Consider the following 15,786-nt stretch of genomic DNA (forward strand, 5'->3'; position numbering starts at 1 on the left):
CATTCCCAGTGTCCCCATCCCAGTGTCCCCATTCCCAGTGTCCATCCCAGTGTCCCCATCCCATTGTCCCCATTCCCAGTGTTCCACGATCTCCCTCCATATTCCTCATTTTCGGACTACATCTCCCATCACACCCCGCGCCAGCGCCGCCCTCCGCCCCCAGGGGACTCGCTTTCCCATAGTGCCTCGCGCGGAGCTCACGTGACGCGGGCCGCTATAAAAGCGGCGGCACTGCGGCCGCGGCCCCATTGTTGTCGGCGCGCTCGGCGGGGCGGGAGCGGCCCTGGGGCTCCCCCCCCCAACGCCCCCCGCCCTCCCCGGCCGGGCCCGCACCCCCAAACCCCCCCGGGCACCGGTGAGTGGCGGGGAAGGCGGGGGGGGGGGGGGTCAGACCTCGGTGTGCTCGGGGCTGGAAGGAGGGCGGAGGGGCGGCCTGTAAGGGGTGGGGGCGTTCCAGGCGGAGATGGGGGTGAAAGGGCCTGGGGGGGTTTGGGGAACCCCCCCGAGAGCGGCAGGGGGTTCGGGGGGCTGTGGATGGCAGCACATCATAGCGGGGGGGTTATTGGGGAGGGGGTCCCTTAGAGCTCAGAGCTCTCCCGGCGGGCGGGGGCGGAGGGGATGGAAAAAAAGGAGGTTGAGTTATAGGAAAAGGGGTGCGCTATGGCTGGGGGGCTGTAGGGGATGTAGCATATAGGGGATGTGGAGGGGCTCTAGGGGATGAGGGGGGTCCCTATAATTGTGAATCCATAGGAAATGGGGGGTCCCTATAATTGTGAATCTGTAGGAAATGGGGGGTCCCTATAATTGTGAATCCATAGGAAATGGGGGTCTCTATAACTGTGAATCCATAGGAAATGGGGGGTCCCTATAACTGTGAATCTGTAGGAAATGGGGGGGGGTCCCTATAACTGTGAATCTATAGAAAATGGGGGATCCCTATAATTGTGAATCTGTAGGAAATGGGGGTCTCTATAACTGTGAATCCATGAAAATGGGGTCTCTATAATTGTGAATCCATAGGAAATGGGAGTCTCTATAACTGAATCTGTAGGAGATGGGGGGTCCCTATAACTGTGAATCCATAGGAAATGGGGGGGTCCCTATAATTGTGAATCCATAGGAAATGGGGATCCCTATAACTGTGAATCTGTAGGAAATAGGGGGTCCCTATAACTGTAAATCCATAGGAAATAGGGGGTCTCTATAACTGTGAATCTGTAGGAAATGGGGGATCCCTATAACTGTGAATCCATGGGAAATGGGGGTTCCCTATAACTGTGAATCTGTAGGAAATGGGGGATCCCTATAACTGTAAATCCATGGGAAATGGGGGTTCCCTATAACTCTGAATCTGTAGGAAATGAGGAGGATGTAGGGGATGAGGGGATGATAGTAGGGGTCCCCATAACTGTGAACCCATAGGAAATGGGGGATCCCTATAACTGAATCTATAGGATATGGGGGGCTGTAGGGGGTGGAAGGGTCCCTATAACTGAATCTATAGGAAATGGGAGATCCCCATAACTGTGAACCCATAGGAAATGGGGGGGCTGTGTGAAATACAGGAACATCTAGGAGAACATATAGGGGATTGGGGGGCTATAGGGGATGGGGTCCTATAGGGGATTTGGGGGGGTCTATAGGGGATTTGGGGTCCCTATGGGGGATTTGGGGGGGTCTATAGGGGATTTGGGGGGTCCCTATAGGGGATTTGGGGTCCCTATGGGGGATTTGGGGGGGGCTATAGGGGGTGGGGTCCTCTAGGGGATTTGGGGGAGCTGTGGGGGATGGGGCCCTATTGGGGATTTGGGGGGGCTATAGGGGATGGGGCCCTATAGGGGATTTGGGGGGGGCTATAGGGGATGGGGTCCTGTAGGGGATTTGGGGGGGGCTGTAGGGGATTTGGGGGGGCTGTAGGATATGGGGCCCTATAAGGGATTTGGGGGTCCTCTAGGGGATTTGGGGGGGGCTGTAGGGGATTTGGGGGGGCTGTAGGGGATTTGGGGGGGGCTGTAGGGGATTTGGGGGGGGCTGTAGGGTATGGGGCCCTATAGGGGATTTGGGGGTCCTCTAGGGGATTTGGGGTCCCTATAGGGGATTTGGGGGGGCTGTAGGGGCTCTTAGGGCCCCCCTTACCTTTGGGGGGGTCCTGGCAGGTGGGGTCTCCCCTCTGCTGTTCCTTGGGGGGCACTGGGTGTCCTTGGGGACCTCATGGGGGACACTGGGGTGGTCCCAGTGATGATTTGGGGGGGGGGGTCACGCCTGGGGTCAGGTGTCCCCAATTCCCATTTGGAATTTTTTATTTCCTTCCTCATCTCCAGTGGGCAAATCCTCCTTGGGATGCTGAAATCTGCATCCCACATTTCCCTCAGCAACCCAAAATTTCCACTTTTTATCCTAAAAACCCAGAGCTGAGTGTTGGGAATGTCAGCACTGACCTGGGATGGACTCAAATCTCAGGAAAATTTGAATTTTTGGGGAAAATATTGGGAAACTTGACCCATTCCTGAAAAATCCAGGCTGCCAAAAATCTTTTTGTTCATCCTAAAATCCCATTTTTTTTTGGTTGATTCCAAAACAAACAACAGCTGGATCAAAAATATCAAATAATCCATTTTTACCTCTTGATTTTTATGACAATCTGAATATCTTCAATTAAAAAAAAAAAAAAAAAAATTGGTGCTCAAAGCTGAGCATTATCTCAGAATCCACAGGGGAAAAAAATATTTATATTTATGCTTATATTTATATTTATATTTATATTTATATTTATATTTATATTTATATTTATATTTATATTTATATTTATATTTATATTTTCACTCTTTTTGATGAGGTTTAATCCTTGAAACAATGAGAATTCCCCATTTCCCCTCCCTCAAATTTGAATTTTTGTTTCCTCACCTCAAATTCCTTCCAGTTTAAAAAATTGACACCTGATATTTTAATTTTTTTTTTATTTTTTCTCCCTTAATTCTGATTCTTGCTGGAGTTTTTTTATGCCACAGGAAGAATAATTTGAATATTTTGGATTTTATAAGAGGGATTGGAATCACAACCTCCTTGCACAGGTGATGGGATCCAGTTTTCCATGGAAATGCAGTTTTAGGGAATAATTTGATTATTTTTGGGAATCTCAATTTTGTCACTCCTGATCCCTCAAAAATCCTAATTTTTACCTTGATTTTCTATTTCCTGTTCCCTCAAATATCACAATTTTTGCTCTGGATTTTGATACTTTTAATCCCTCAAAATCATCATTTTTGCTCTCAATTTTCTATTTCCTGAATCCTCAAAAATTATAATTTTTGCTCTCAATTTTGACACTTTTGATCCCTCAAAATTCACATTTTTGTCAATCCTGATCCCTCCAAACCATCAATTTTGCTCTCGATTTTCTATTTCCTGATCTCTCAAAAATTATAATTTTTGCTCTTGATTTTGATACTTTTAATCCCTCAAAATCATCATTTTTGCTCTCAATTTTCTATTTCCTGAATCCTCAAAAATTATAATTTTTGCTCTCAATTTTGACACTTTTGGTCCCTCCAAACCATCATTTTTACCTTTGATTTTGATGCTCCTGATCCCTCAAAAATCACAATTTTTGCCTCTTGATCCCTCAAAATTCACATTTTTGCTCTTGATTTTGATACTTTTAATCCCTCAAAATCATCATTTTTGCTCTCAATTTTCTATTTCCTGAATCCTCAAAAATTATAATTTTTGCTCTGGATTTTGACACTTTTAATCCCTCCAAACCATCATTTTTACCTTCAATTTTGACTCTCCTGATCCCTCAAAATCCAAATTTTTGACAATCCTGATCCCTCCAAAAATTATAATTTTTGCTCTCAATTTTGACACTTTTGGTCCCTCCAAACCATCATTTTTACCTTTGATTTTGATGCTCCTGATCCCTCAAAAATCACAATTTTTGCCTCTTGATTTGGAGACTCTTGATCCCTCAAAATTCACATTTTTGCTCTTGATTTTGATACTTTTTATCCCTCAAAATTCACATTTTTGGCTCTTGATTTTCTATTTCCTGTTCCCTCAAAAATTACAATTTTTGCTCTGGATTTTGACACTTTTGATCCCTCAAAATTCACATTTTTACCTTGATTTTCAATCTTGTGATCCCTCAAATATCATAATTTTTGCTCTTGATTTTGATACTTTCAATCCCTCAAAATTCACATTTTTGCTCTCGATTTTCTATTTCCTGAATTCTCAAAAATTACAATTTTTCCTCTCGATTTTGACACTTTTGATCCCTCAAAATTCACATTTTTCCTCTTGATTTTGATACTTTTAATCCCTCAAAATCCACATTTTTGGCTCTTGATTTTCTATTTCCTGATCTCTCAAAAATTACAAATTTTGCTCTTGATTTTAACAATCCTGATCCCTCAAAATCCACATTTTTGCCCTTGATTTTCAATTTTGTGATCCCTCAAATATCATAATTTTTGCTCTTGATTTTGATACCTTTAATCCCTCAAAATTCACATTTTTGCTTTCAATTTTTGTTTCCTGTTCCCTCAAAAATCGTAATTTTTGCTCTCGATTTTCACACTCCTGATCCCTCAAAAATCCACATTTTTGACAATCCTGTTCCCTCAAAAATTATAATTTTTGCTCTCAATTTTGACACTTTTAATCCCTCAAAATTCACATTTTTGCCTCTTGATTTTGTTTCTTCTGATCCCTCAAAAATCACAATTTTTGCTCTTGATTTTGATACTTTTAATCCCTTAAAATCATCATTTTTGCTCTTGATTTTGACACTCCTGATCCCTCAAAATTCACATTTTTACCTTGATTTTCAATCTTGTGATCCCTCAAATATCATAATTTTTGCTCTTGATTTTGATACTTTCAATCCCTCAAAATTCACATTTTTGCTCTCGATTTTCTATTTCCTGATCCCTCAAAAATTATAATTTTTGCTCTGGATTTTGACACTTTTGTTTTGGGGTTTGGGGGTTCTATGGGGCAGGAGCTGTGCTATTATGGGATGTCTGTAGGGCTGTGCTATTATGGGATGTCTGTAGGGTTTGGGATCTATGGGGCAGGAGCTGTGCTATTATGGGATGTCTGTAGGGCTGTGCTATTATGGGATGTGCACAGGGCTCGAGTTTGGGGGATCTATGGGGCAGGAGCTGTGCTATTATGGGATGTCTGCTGGGATTTGGGGGATGTATGGGGCACGAACCCCTGTGCTATTATGGGATGTGCACAGGATTCGGGTTTGGGGATCCATGGGGCAGGAGCTGTGCTATTATGGGATGTGCACAGGGCTCAGGTTTTGGGATCCATGGGGCAGGAGCTGTGCTATTATGGGATGTCTGCTGGGATTTGGGGGTTCTATGGGGCACGAACCCCCGTGCTATTATGGGATGTCCGCTGGGATTTGGGGGTTCTATGGGGCACGAACCCCTGTGCTATTATGGGATGTCCGCTGGGATTTGGGGGTTCTGTGGGGCACGAACCCCCGTGCTATTATGGGATGTGCACAGGATTCGGGTTTTGGGATCTATGGGGCAGGAGCTGTGCTATTATGGGATGTCCGCTGGGATTTGGGGGTTCTGTGGGGCACGAACCCCGGTGCTATTATGGGATGTGCACAGGGCTCGGGTTTGGGGATTCTGTGGGGCAGGAGCTGTGCTATTATGGGATGTGCACAGGGCTCGGGTTTTGGGGTTCTATGGGGCACGAACCCCCGTGCTATTATGGGATGTGCACAGGGCTCAGGTTTTGGGATCCATGGGGCAGGAGCTGTGCTATTATGGGATGTCTGTAGGGCTGTGCTATTATGGGATGTCTGCTGGGATTTGGGGGTTCTATGGGGCACGAACCCCCGTGCTATTATGGGATGTCCGCTGGGATTTGGGGGTTCTATGGGGCACGAACCCCTGTGCTATTATGGGATGTCCGCTGGGATTTGGGGGTTCTATGGGGCACGAACCCCTGTGCTATTATGGGATGTGCACAGGATTCGGGTTTGGGGGATCTATGGGGCAGGAGCTGTGCTATTATGGGATGTCTGCTGGGATTTGGGGGTTCTATGGGGCACGAACCCCCGTGCTTTTATGGGATGTCCGCAGGGCTCTCCATGCGAGCCCAGCCCCGATGGCCGCGGTCCCGAGCGCCGCGGGCGAGCGCCGGCCGGAGGATGCGGCACCGGGATCGCGACCGGGACCGGCACCGGCACCGGGACCGGGCTCCGCCGCCTCGGACGATGACATCGCCACGAGCGACAGCGGCGACAGCTGCGACAGCGGCGGCAGCAGCGGCGGCAGCGCGCGTGAGCGGGGCGGGGCCGGGCGGGGCCTGCGCTCTAATTCGGGTTTAGCCACTTATTTACCTGTTTATTTAGTAATTTGTTTATCTGTTTATTTATTTATTTATCTGTTTCTTTAGCTATTTATTTGGTCATTTATGGCTTAATCTGTCAGGTTTTTCTCTTTTTTTTTTTTCTCTTTTTTTTCTCTCTTTTTTTTCTCTTTTTCTCTCTCTCTTTTTCTCTTTTTTTTTCTCTCTTTTCTTTTTTTCTCTCTTTTTTTTTCTCTCTTTTTTTCTTTTTTTTTCTCTCTTTTTTTCTTTTTTTCTCTCTCTCTTCTTCTCTTTTTTTCTCTCTCTTTTTCTTTTTTTTTCTCTCTTTTTCTCTCTCTTTTTCTCTCTCTTTTTCTCTCTCTTTTTCTCTCTCTTTTTCTCTCTCTTTTTCTCTCTCTTTTTCTCTCTCTTTTTCTCTCTCTTTTTCTCTCTCTTTTTCTCTCTTTTTCTCTCTCTCTTTCTCTCTCTCTTTCTCTCTCTTTTTTCTCTCTCTTTTTCTCTCTCTTTTTCTCTCTCTTTTTCTCTTCTCTTTCTCTCTCTTTTCTCTCTCTTTCTCTCTCTCTTTTCTCTCTCTCAGTTTTTCTCTCTCTTTTCTCTCTCTGTTTTTCTCTCTCTCTTTTCCCCTCTCTCTCTCTGGTTTTTTCTCTCTCTTTTTTTCTCTCTCTCCCTCTCTCTTTTCCTCTCTCTCTTTTCCTCTCTCTCTTTTCCTCTCTCTCTTTTCCTCTCTCTCTTTTCCTCTCTCTCTTTTCCTCTCTCTCTTTTCCTCTCTCTCTTTTCCTCTCTCTCTTTTCCTCTCTCTCTTTTCCTCTCTCTCTTTTCCTCTCTTTCTCCTTTTTTTTTCCTCTTTTTTTGGTGGAGGAATTAATGTGTATTTTTAAATTTTTAATGGAAATACAGGGAAAAATGGGTGAATTTGATTAATTTTGGGGAAGATTGGAGGAATTTCAGGGATTTGGGGCATCCACGGGGAATTATTTGGAGAGTTTTTAGTACTCTAATTTCCTTTGAATCTCAGGAACTTGGGATGAGTTTGGAGGGGAATTTATTGGAGGAATTAATGAGTATTTTTAATTTTTGGATATAAATACAGGGAAAAATGGGTAAAATTGATATAATTTTGGGGGAGATTGGGTGAATTTCAGGGATTTAGAACTTCCATGGGGTATTATTTGGAGAGTTTTTGGTACTTGAATTTCCTTTGAATCTTGGGAACTTCAGGAGGAATTCCGAGTAGTTCGGGGTGTGTTTGGAGCAGAATTTGCTGGGGGAATTAATGTGTATTTTTCAATTTTGTCAGGAAATACAGGGAAAAATGGGTAAAATTGATATAATTTGGGGGGAATTGGGAGAATTTCTGGGATTTGGGAAGTCATATGGGGAGTTTTATGGCTCAAATTTCCTTTGAATCTCAGCAACCTTGAAGTAGTTCGGGGTGTGTTTGGAGCTGAATTTGCTGGGGGAATTAATGTGTATTTTTCAATTTTGTCAGGAAATACAGGGAAAAATGGTTAAAATTAATATAATTTGGGGGGAATTTCTGGGATTTGGGAAATTATATGGGGAGTTTTACGACTCAAATTTCCTTTGAATCTCAGCAACCTTGAAGTAGTTCGGGGTGTGTTTGGAGCTGAATTTGATGGGGGAATTAATGTGTATTTTTCAATTTTGTCGGGAAATACAGGGAAAAATGGTTAAAATTGATATAATTTGGGGGGAATTTCTGGGATTTGGGAAGTGATATGGGGAGTTTTATGACTCAAATTTCCTTCGAATCTTTGGGAACCTCACAGTAATTCAAGCTGAGTTTCGATCACAATTTACCGCTGTAACGAACTCATACTTTAAATTTTGGCTAGAACCAGTGTTCAACCAATGCCTGTAGTACAATTAACCAATACCCATGCTGCAATTAGTGATAATTAAGCAGCAGCCGTGCTGCAGTCAGTGACAGAGTGCCCGTGCTGTGCCCGCAGCCCCGTCCATCCTGCGGCGCTCCCGCCCTCGCCGCGCCGCCAAGCGCGTGCGCTTCGCCCAGGTCACCGTCTATTACTTTGCCCGGCGCCAGGGCTTCACCTGCGTGCCCAGTGCAGGGGGCAGCTCGCTGGGCATGGCCCCCAGGCACCACCGGGCACGCAGGTACAGCCTCAGCCAGTTCGCTCACCTGCGGCAGGTGAGCCACCGGCAGCACCTGCGGCAGCACCTGCGCAGGGAGAAGCTGCGCGCCAGGAGGAGGGAGGTGAGAGGGAGGGAGGGGGGATCTGGGTGGGAAATACCTGAGAGGGAGGGGGAGGCAGGTGGGGAATAGCTGGGAGGGAGGGGAGACCCAGGTGGGGAATACCAGAGGGGGGGGAATGCAGGTGGCAGATAGGTGAGAGGGAGGGGAGACCCAGGTGGGAGATACCTCAGAGGAAGGGGGGATCCAGGTGGGAAATACCTGAGAGGGAGGGGATCCAGGTGGGGAGGGGGGCTGCGGGTGGGGGATAGGTGTGAGGGAGGAGGGAGTGCAGGTGGGGAATAGCTGGAGCGGGAGGGGGATGCAGGTGGGGAATACCTGAGGGAAGAAATGCAGGTGGGGGATAGGTGGGAGGGAGGGGAGACCCAGATGGGAGATACCTTAGAGGGATCCAGGTGGGAAATAGCTGGAGATGGAGGGGGGATTCAGGTGGGAAATACCTGAGAGAGAGGGGGATCCAGGTGGGGAGTAACTGGAGAGGGAGGGGGGATCCAGGTGGGAGATGGCTGGGAGGGAGAGGGGAATGCAGGTGGGAAACACCTGGATGATTTTGATGGGAAAACCCTTGACGTGGGGATTTCTGAGCGGGCAGCAAAAACCACCTGAGTGGGATCAGAGGAGCATCAGACTGAGGGGAATCCAGGTGGGAAACACTTGGAGTGGGATCTTAGGAGATACACCTGGGGGTGCCAGGTGAGCAACCAGCTCATGCCGTGCCCCTCCCCAGCTGACCCAGAACGGCACGGTGCCCTCGGCCGAGGCCGCGGGGCTCACCCTGGCCGACGTGTCGGAGGAGGAGCTGGAGGCGGGGCAGGTGGAGGTGGGCGATTACTTCTACCTGCAGCCGCTGCCCACCAAGCGGCGGCGGGCGCTGCTGCGCGCCTCGGGCGTGCGCCGCATCGACGCCGAGGAGCGGCAGGAGCTGCGCGCCCTGCGCCTGTCCCGGGAGCAGTGCGGCTGCCTCTGCCGCCTGACCTGCGAGCCCCGCAGCTGCGCCTGCAGCCAGGCCGGCATCCAGTGCCAGGTGAGGGTGGCCAGGGACAGGGGAGGGAGGGGGAGGGCAGCCAGGGACAGGTGAGGGCACACAGGGACAGGGGAGGGAGGGGAGGGCCGCCAGGGACAGGTGAGGGCAGGGGGACTGGGGGACGGCAGCCAGGTACAGGGGAGGGGGGGGAAGTGAGGGCAGGGCAGCCAGGGCTGGGTGAGGGGATGGGGAGTGAGGGGAGGGCATGGGGGGCTGGGGGAGGGCATGGAGAGTGAGGGGACGGCAGCTGGGGCCAGGTGAGGGTAACCAGTGAAGGGAGAGGGTATGGGGGGCTGGGGGAGGGCAGCGGGGGCCAGGGGAGGGCGTGGAGAGCCTGAGGAGGGCATGCAGTGGTGGGTGAGGGCAGCCAGGGCCAGGGAAGTCACTCTGGGCTGGGATTTGGGCTCTGGTTGATCCCATCCAGGTGGGATCTGGGGAGATCCTGTGGATCCTGTCCAGGTGGCATCTGGGATTATTCTGGGCTGGGATTCAGGCTCTGGGGGGATCCTGTGGGTCATCTGCCTGGGCCCCACCCCCAGCAGGGTGTTTGGGGTGGGATTCAGGCTCTGGGGGGGATCTGGGTTCATTCTGGGCTGTGACTCGGGTTCAGGCTCTGGTGGCATCTGGGATTGCTCTGGGCTGGGGTTCAGGCTCTGTGTGAGGGGATCCTGTGGAATCCTGTCCAGGTGGGATCTGGGATCATTCTGGGCTGGGATTTGGGCTCTGGGGGCATCTGGGATTTCTCTGGGCTGGGATTCGGGCTCTGGGAGGGTCTGGGATCATTCTGGGCTGGGATTCAGGTTCTGTTTGGGGGGTTGCTGTGGGTCACCGTGCCCCGCTGTGTTTATGGACTGTTAGAGCCCTGCCCTTGCCTCAGGTGGGATCTGGGATGGCTCTGGGCTGGGATTCGGGCTCTGGGCTGGGATTCAGGCTCTGGGAGGATCTGGGATGGCTCTGGGCTGGGATTCAGGCTCTGGTGGGATCTGGGATGGCTCTGGGCTGGGATTCGGGCTCTGGGAGGGTCTGGAATGGCTCTGGGCTGGGATTCAGGCTCTGTTTGGGGGGTTGCCGTGGGTCACCATCCCCCGCTGTGTTTATGGGCTGTTAGAGCCCTGCCCTTGTCCCAGGTGGGATCTGGGATGGCTCTGGGCTGGGATTCGGGCTCTGGGAGGGTCTGGGATCATTCTGGGCTGGGATTCGGGCTCTGTTTGGGGGGATGCCGTTGGTCACCGTGCCCCGCTGTGTTTATGGGCTGTTAGAGCCGCACCCTTGCCTCAGGTGGGATCTGGGATGGCTCTGGGCGGATATGGGATTGCTCTGGGCTGGGATTTGGGCTCTGTTTGAGGGGATCCTGTGGAATCCTGTCCGGGTGGGATCTGGGATGGCTCTGGGCTGGGATTCGGGCTCTGGGAGGATCTGGGATGGCTCTGGGCTGGGATTCAGGCTCTGTTTGGAGGGTTGCCGTGGGACACCATCCCCCGCTGTGTTTATGGGCTGTTAGAGCCCTGCCCTTGTCCCAGGTGGGATCTGGGATGGCTCTGGGCTGGGATTCAGGCTCTGTTTGGAGGGTTGCCGTGGGACACCATCCCCCGCTGTGTTTATGGGCTGTTAGAGCCCTGCCCTTGCCTCAGGTGGATCGCAGCTCGTTCCCGTGCGGCTGCTCCCGGGACGGCTGCGGGAACGCGGCCGGCAGGATCGAGTTCAACCCGCTGCGGGTGCGCACGCATTTCCTGCACACGCTGATGAAGCTGGAGCTGGAGAGCCGGCGCCAGGAGGAGCAGCAGGGACCCCCCGCCCTCCCCGGCCCCAGCTGGCCGCCCCCCCCGCCCCCCCAGCCCCCCGAGACTCAGGATTTCCAGGAGTACCTGGCGGAGAACGAGCGGGCGGTGCTGCACCTGCAGACGGCCGAGGAGCTGGAGAGGCTGAAGGCTGAGGAAGACTCTGGCTCTGGGGGGGAGGGGGGAGGGCTCTGCGTGCTGGGGGAGCAGGTGGATCACACCTGGCAGGTGAAACCTGCCCCCTGCCCCGGGCTGGGCTCCACCCTCCTCATCCCAGCTCAGTTCCCGCTGGAATCACCTGGGCTGTGCTCCCAGCCTTACCTGGCCGAGGCACCTGGGCTGTGCTGCCAGCCTGAGGCAGGTGCCAAGGGGGGCAGTGGGCACCTGGAGCATCCAGGTACAGCTCCTGGGAAGGAGCTGGGGGTCCCACCTGGCCCTGCTGCTGTCAGCAAGGGAGGAGCACCTGGAAACCTGCCCGAGCACCTGGAGCAGCCTCACCTGCCTGTATGAGCGGCCTCAGGTGCTCTGGCTCTGTTATTTATTCTGTGGATTGATTATTTAATTAGTGGGGGCTGCTCTGGACAGAGGATTTACCTGGCCTGGGGTGGAGTTCTTCACTCACCTGAGCTGCAGCCTCCTGGATTCTTCCTGTTCTCCATCCCACCTGGCAGAGATCACCTGTGCCAGGACTCACCTGGAGTCTCCTGGAGCTCTGTCCCCCCTGGCTGCCTCCACTTTCCTTGTTTTTAAGGGAAAAAGTCCTTTTTTCCCTAATTCTTGTTTTGTTTAATGAATGTTTCACCTGGACCTGGTGATGCTCCCACTCACCTGCAGCTGGGGTGGATTGGGAAACACCTGGAACTGGCACAAGAGACCCAAGACTGGAATCCCCAAACTCACCTGGAAAATTTTGGAAGGAGTTTGAATCAACTTCACCTCCTCGCTGTCTCCTCCATCACCTGGCATTGCTCACCTGTACCTGCCAGAACCTTCTGGAATGTTCATCCACCTGCTGGGAGATCCCTGCAGCATCTGCTGGGAGTTGGATGTCCCTGTCCTTACCTGTGATCCCATTCCAGGTGGGCTCTGTGCATCCAGGTGCCTCCTGGACCAATTCCAGCAGCATCAGAGCCCTGCAGGTGTGCACAGGTGTCCCTCAGTGTCACCTGGCCCTGCCCTACCTGATCCCTGAGCTCTCAGTTGGCTCCTTCCCCATCCCAGGTGAGCTCCATCCATCCAGGTGTAGCCCAAAAAAGCTGTTCCAGCCCTCAGGATCCATCCCAGGATGGCAGCAGGGTCAGAGCCCTGCAGGTGTGCACAGGTATCCTGTGGATCTGCTGCTCCTGGAGTTCCCTGTGCTGCTCCTCAGGTGCTTCCTGCTCACCTGTGCACCTTCTGCCATCTCCACTGGCATCAAACTGCTCAGACTGGGATGGATTCAGCTTCTCCAGGTGTCCAGAGTCACCTGGACTGGGATTCATGGAAAACCCACCTGTGCTTCAGACCTTCCTCTGGAGTCTGTTTTGGGCTGAAACTTCTCATTTCTGGGGCTTTTGCCTCTTTTTTGGCCCCAGCCAGGTGAGATCCACCTGGGCCAGGTGCAGTTCCAGCCTGGGAGGAGGCAGGAGTGGGGGGGAATCAGGATGTGGGGGTGGGGCTGCCCAGGTTGGGTCACCTGGATGCTCTTGGATTTTGGGACCTGCTCACCTGGTTGGGTGTGTGCTCCAAATCCTGCACTCTGCTCACCTGGGCCCTGCAGATTGATGGGTCTGCTCACCTGGACCCTGCAGATTGGGAGATCTGCTCACCTGGATCTGCTCACCTGGACCCTGCAGATTGGGAGATCTGCTCACCTGGATCTGCTCACCTGATGGAATCTGCTCACCTGGACCCTGCAGATTGGGAGATCTGCTCACCTGGATCTGCTCACCTGGACCCTGCAGATTGGGGGGATCTGCTCACCTGGACATTCACAGACCCTGGATCTGCTCACCTGGTTGAGTCTGTGCCCCAAATCCTGCACTCTGCTCACCTGGACCCTACAGATTGTGGGATCTGCTCACCTGGTGGGATCTGCTCACCTGGACCCTACAGATTGGGGGATCTGCTCACATGGACACTCAGATCCTGGATCTGGTCACCTGGACAGTCACAGACTCCAGACCTGCTCACCTGCTGGGGTCTGTGCCTTCAGGATCTGCTCACCTGATGGGATCTACTCACCTGGACCCTCTCAGACCCTGGACCTGCTCACCTGGTGGGATCTACTCACCTAAATCTGCTCATCTGGTGGGACCTGCTCAGCTGGATCTGCTCACCTGATGGGATCTGCTCACCTGGACCCTCTCAGACTCCAGATCTGCTCACCTGCTGGGGTCTGTGCCTTCAGGACCTGCTCACCTGGTGGGACCTGCTCACCTGGTGGGATCTTCTCACCTGGACCTGCTCACCTGGTGGGACCTGCTCACCTGGTGGGATCTTCTCACCTGGACCTGCTCACCTGGTGGGACCTGCTCACCTGGTGGGATCTTCTCACCTGGACCTGCTCACCTGGTGGGATCTTCTCACCTGGATTTTCTCACCTGGTGGGACCTGCCCACCTGGATCTGCCCACCTGGCTGCTCCCCTGGCATAGAGGGGCCCAACCCCCACCCCCCCTTCATTCCCCTTGGACTTTTTGATTTCTCCCTTGGCTTTTCCCACCCTGGGGTCTGACCCCTCCTCATTTTGGGGGTTCAGGGTCCCCAGGTGCTCCTGGAGGTCACCTGCCCCCGGGGGGGAGGGTAAAAAGGGGGTTCAGGAGGGCTCAGGGAGGGGTTTTAGGGGTTGAAAGGGGTTCAGAGGGGGTTTAGGGTTTAAAAAATGAAGTTTGAGGGGGCTCAGAGGGGTTTTTAGGGGTTTAAGGTGAGTTCAGGGAGGTTCAAATTGGGGTTTAGGGTGTTGAAGGTTTTTTTTGGGGGGAATTAAAAGGGGTTCAGAGGGGTTTTTATGGGGTTTAGGAGGGGCTGAGACTTCAAAAATAAAGTTTTAGGGGGTCAAGGTGAGTTCAGGGAGGTTCAAATTGGGGTTTTTTGAGATTATGGGAACATTGATGGATTTTTTTGGGGGGTTGAAAAGGATTCAGAGGGGTTTTTATGGGTTTTTAGGGGTTCAGAGAGGTTTAAGGGGAGGGTTAAAAGTGCTTCAGTTGGATTTAAAATGATTTATAAAGAGAATTAAAGGATCTTTTAGGAGATCAAGGAGGTTCAGAGGGGTTTTAGGGAATTCAACAGGGTTATAAAGGGATTTTTTAACCATTTAAAGTGGTTTAGGACAGGATTGAGGGGAGTTTAAAGGGGCTCAGGTGGGGTTTAAGGTGATTTAAAGAGATTTTTTTAGGGGCTCAGGAGGGGGTTTAAATGAGTTCAGAAAATTTCAGAGGGTTTAAAAGGGGATTCAGGGACCTTAATTGGGGTTTTTTGATGTTTAAGGGGGTTAAAAAGGGATTTTTTGGTGTTTAAGGGGATTGAAAAGGGTTTTTTTTTTATGTTTTAAGGGGGTTCAAAAGGGATTTTTTGGTGTTTAAGGGGATTGAAAAAGGTTATTTTTTTGGTGTTTAAGATGGTTGAAAAGGGTTTTTTTTGGGTTTAAGGGGATTCAAAAAGGGGTTTTTTTTGGTGTTTAAGGGGATTGAAAAGAGATTTTTAAATTTTTAAGAGGGTTCAGAAGTGTTTTTTGGTGTTTAAGAGGGTTCAAAAGGGATTTTTTTTGTGTTTAAGAGCATTCAAAAGGGGATTTATTTTTTTTATTTAAGAGGGTTGAAAATGGGTTTTTTGGGGTTTAACAGGGTTGAAATTTTTTTTGGTGTTTAACAGGGTTCAAAAGGGGTTTAAAGAGTTTTAAGGGTATTAAATGGGTTTTTTGGTGTTTAAAGGGGTTCAAAAGGGTTTTTTTGGTATTTAAGAAGGTTCAAAAGGGTTTTTTTTTTATTTAAGGGGATTGAAAGGGTTTTTTTGGTATTTAAGAAGGTTAAAAGGTTTTTTTTTTCATTCTTCAAGGGGATTCAAAAGGGGTTTAAAGAGTTTTAAGGGTTAAATTAAATGGTTTTTTTTGTGTTTAAGAGGGTTCAAAAGGATTTTTTTGGGGTTTAAGAAGGTTCAAAAGGGTGGGGGTTTTTTATTTAAGGAGATTGAAAGGGTTTTTTTGGTATTTAAGAGGGTTAAAAGGTTTTTTTTTTTTGATGTGCAAGGGTGTTCAAAAGGGGTTTAAAGAGTTTTAAGGGCATTAAAGAGTTTTAAGGGCATTAAATGGGTTTTTTGGTATTTAAGGGGGTTCAAAATGGGTTTTTTTGGTGTTTAACAGGGTTGAAAATTTTTCTTTTTGGTGTTTAAGGGGATTGAAAATAATTTTTTTTAATGTTCAAGGTGGTTAAA

At 50.1% G+C, this 15,786-nt stretch overlaps 1 protein-coding gene and 1 long non-coding RNA gene across 5 annotated transcripts; one reads left to right on the forward strand and one right to left on the reverse strand.

Annotated features, from left to right (window-relative positions):
* Nucleotides 1-251: 251 nt before the first annotated feature.
* Nucleotides 252-12,148, forward strand: CSRNP2 (cysteine and serine rich nuclear protein 2). The gene is made up of 5 exons (XM_079329327.1): nt 252-355; nt 6,111-6,310; nt 8,313-8,575; nt 9,300-9,596; nt 11,228-12,148. The coding sequence occupies exons 2-5, from the start codon at nt 6,136-6,138 to the stop codon at nt 11,882-11,884; spliced, it is 1,392 nt and encodes a 463-aa protein (XP_079185453.1). The 5' UTR covers nt 252-355; nt 6,111-6,135; the 3' UTR covers nt 11,885-12,148.
* Nucleotides 12,149-13,040: 892 nt separating this feature from the next.
* On the reverse strand, nt 13,041-13,878 carry LOC306813742. Of its 4 annotated transcripts, XR_013777021.1 has the most exons (7): nt 13,861-13,878; nt 13,811-13,824; nt 13,693-13,774; nt 13,598-13,628; nt 13,260-13,455; nt 13,152-13,227; nt 13,041-13,120 (listed from the first exon to the last, which is right to left on the reverse strand). It is a non-coding gene; the product is annotated as an uncharacterized lncRNA (long non-coding RNA). The 4 variants fall into 4 exon arrangements; XR_013777022.1 differs by lacking the exons at nt 13,598-13,628; nt 13,693-13,774; nt 13,811-13,824; nt 13,861-13,878 and having other exon boundaries at nt 13,152-13,219; nt 13,311-13,490; XR_013777023.1 differs by lacking the exons at nt 13,598-13,628; nt 13,693-13,774; nt 13,811-13,824; nt 13,861-13,878 and having other exon boundaries at nt 13,152-13,259; nt 13,291-13,490.
* Between the last annotated feature and the right edge of the window lie 1,908 nt (nt 13,879-15,786).

The sequence above is a fragment of the Erithacus rubecula genome (genome assembly GCF_903797595.1).
Source record: "Erithacus rubecula genome assembly, chromosome: 31".
Taxonomy (NCBI): Eukaryota; Metazoa; Chordata; class Aves; order Passeriformes; family Muscicapidae; genus Erithacus; species Erithacus rubecula.

Coding starts and splice junctions, on each gene's coding strand:
- CSRNP2 (XM_079329327.1), top strand. CDS start 6,136: ATGGCCGCGGTCCCGAGCGCCGCGGGCGAGCGCCGGCCGGAGGATGCG. Junction 6,311..8,312: donor CAGCAGCGGCGGCAGCGCGC/GTGAGCGGGGCG, acceptor CTGTGCCCGCAG/CCCCGTCCATCCTGCGGCGC. Junction 8,576..9,299: donor TGCGCGCCAGGAGGAGGGAG/GTGAGAGGGAGG, acceptor GCCCCTCCCCAG/CTGACCCAGAACGGCACGGT.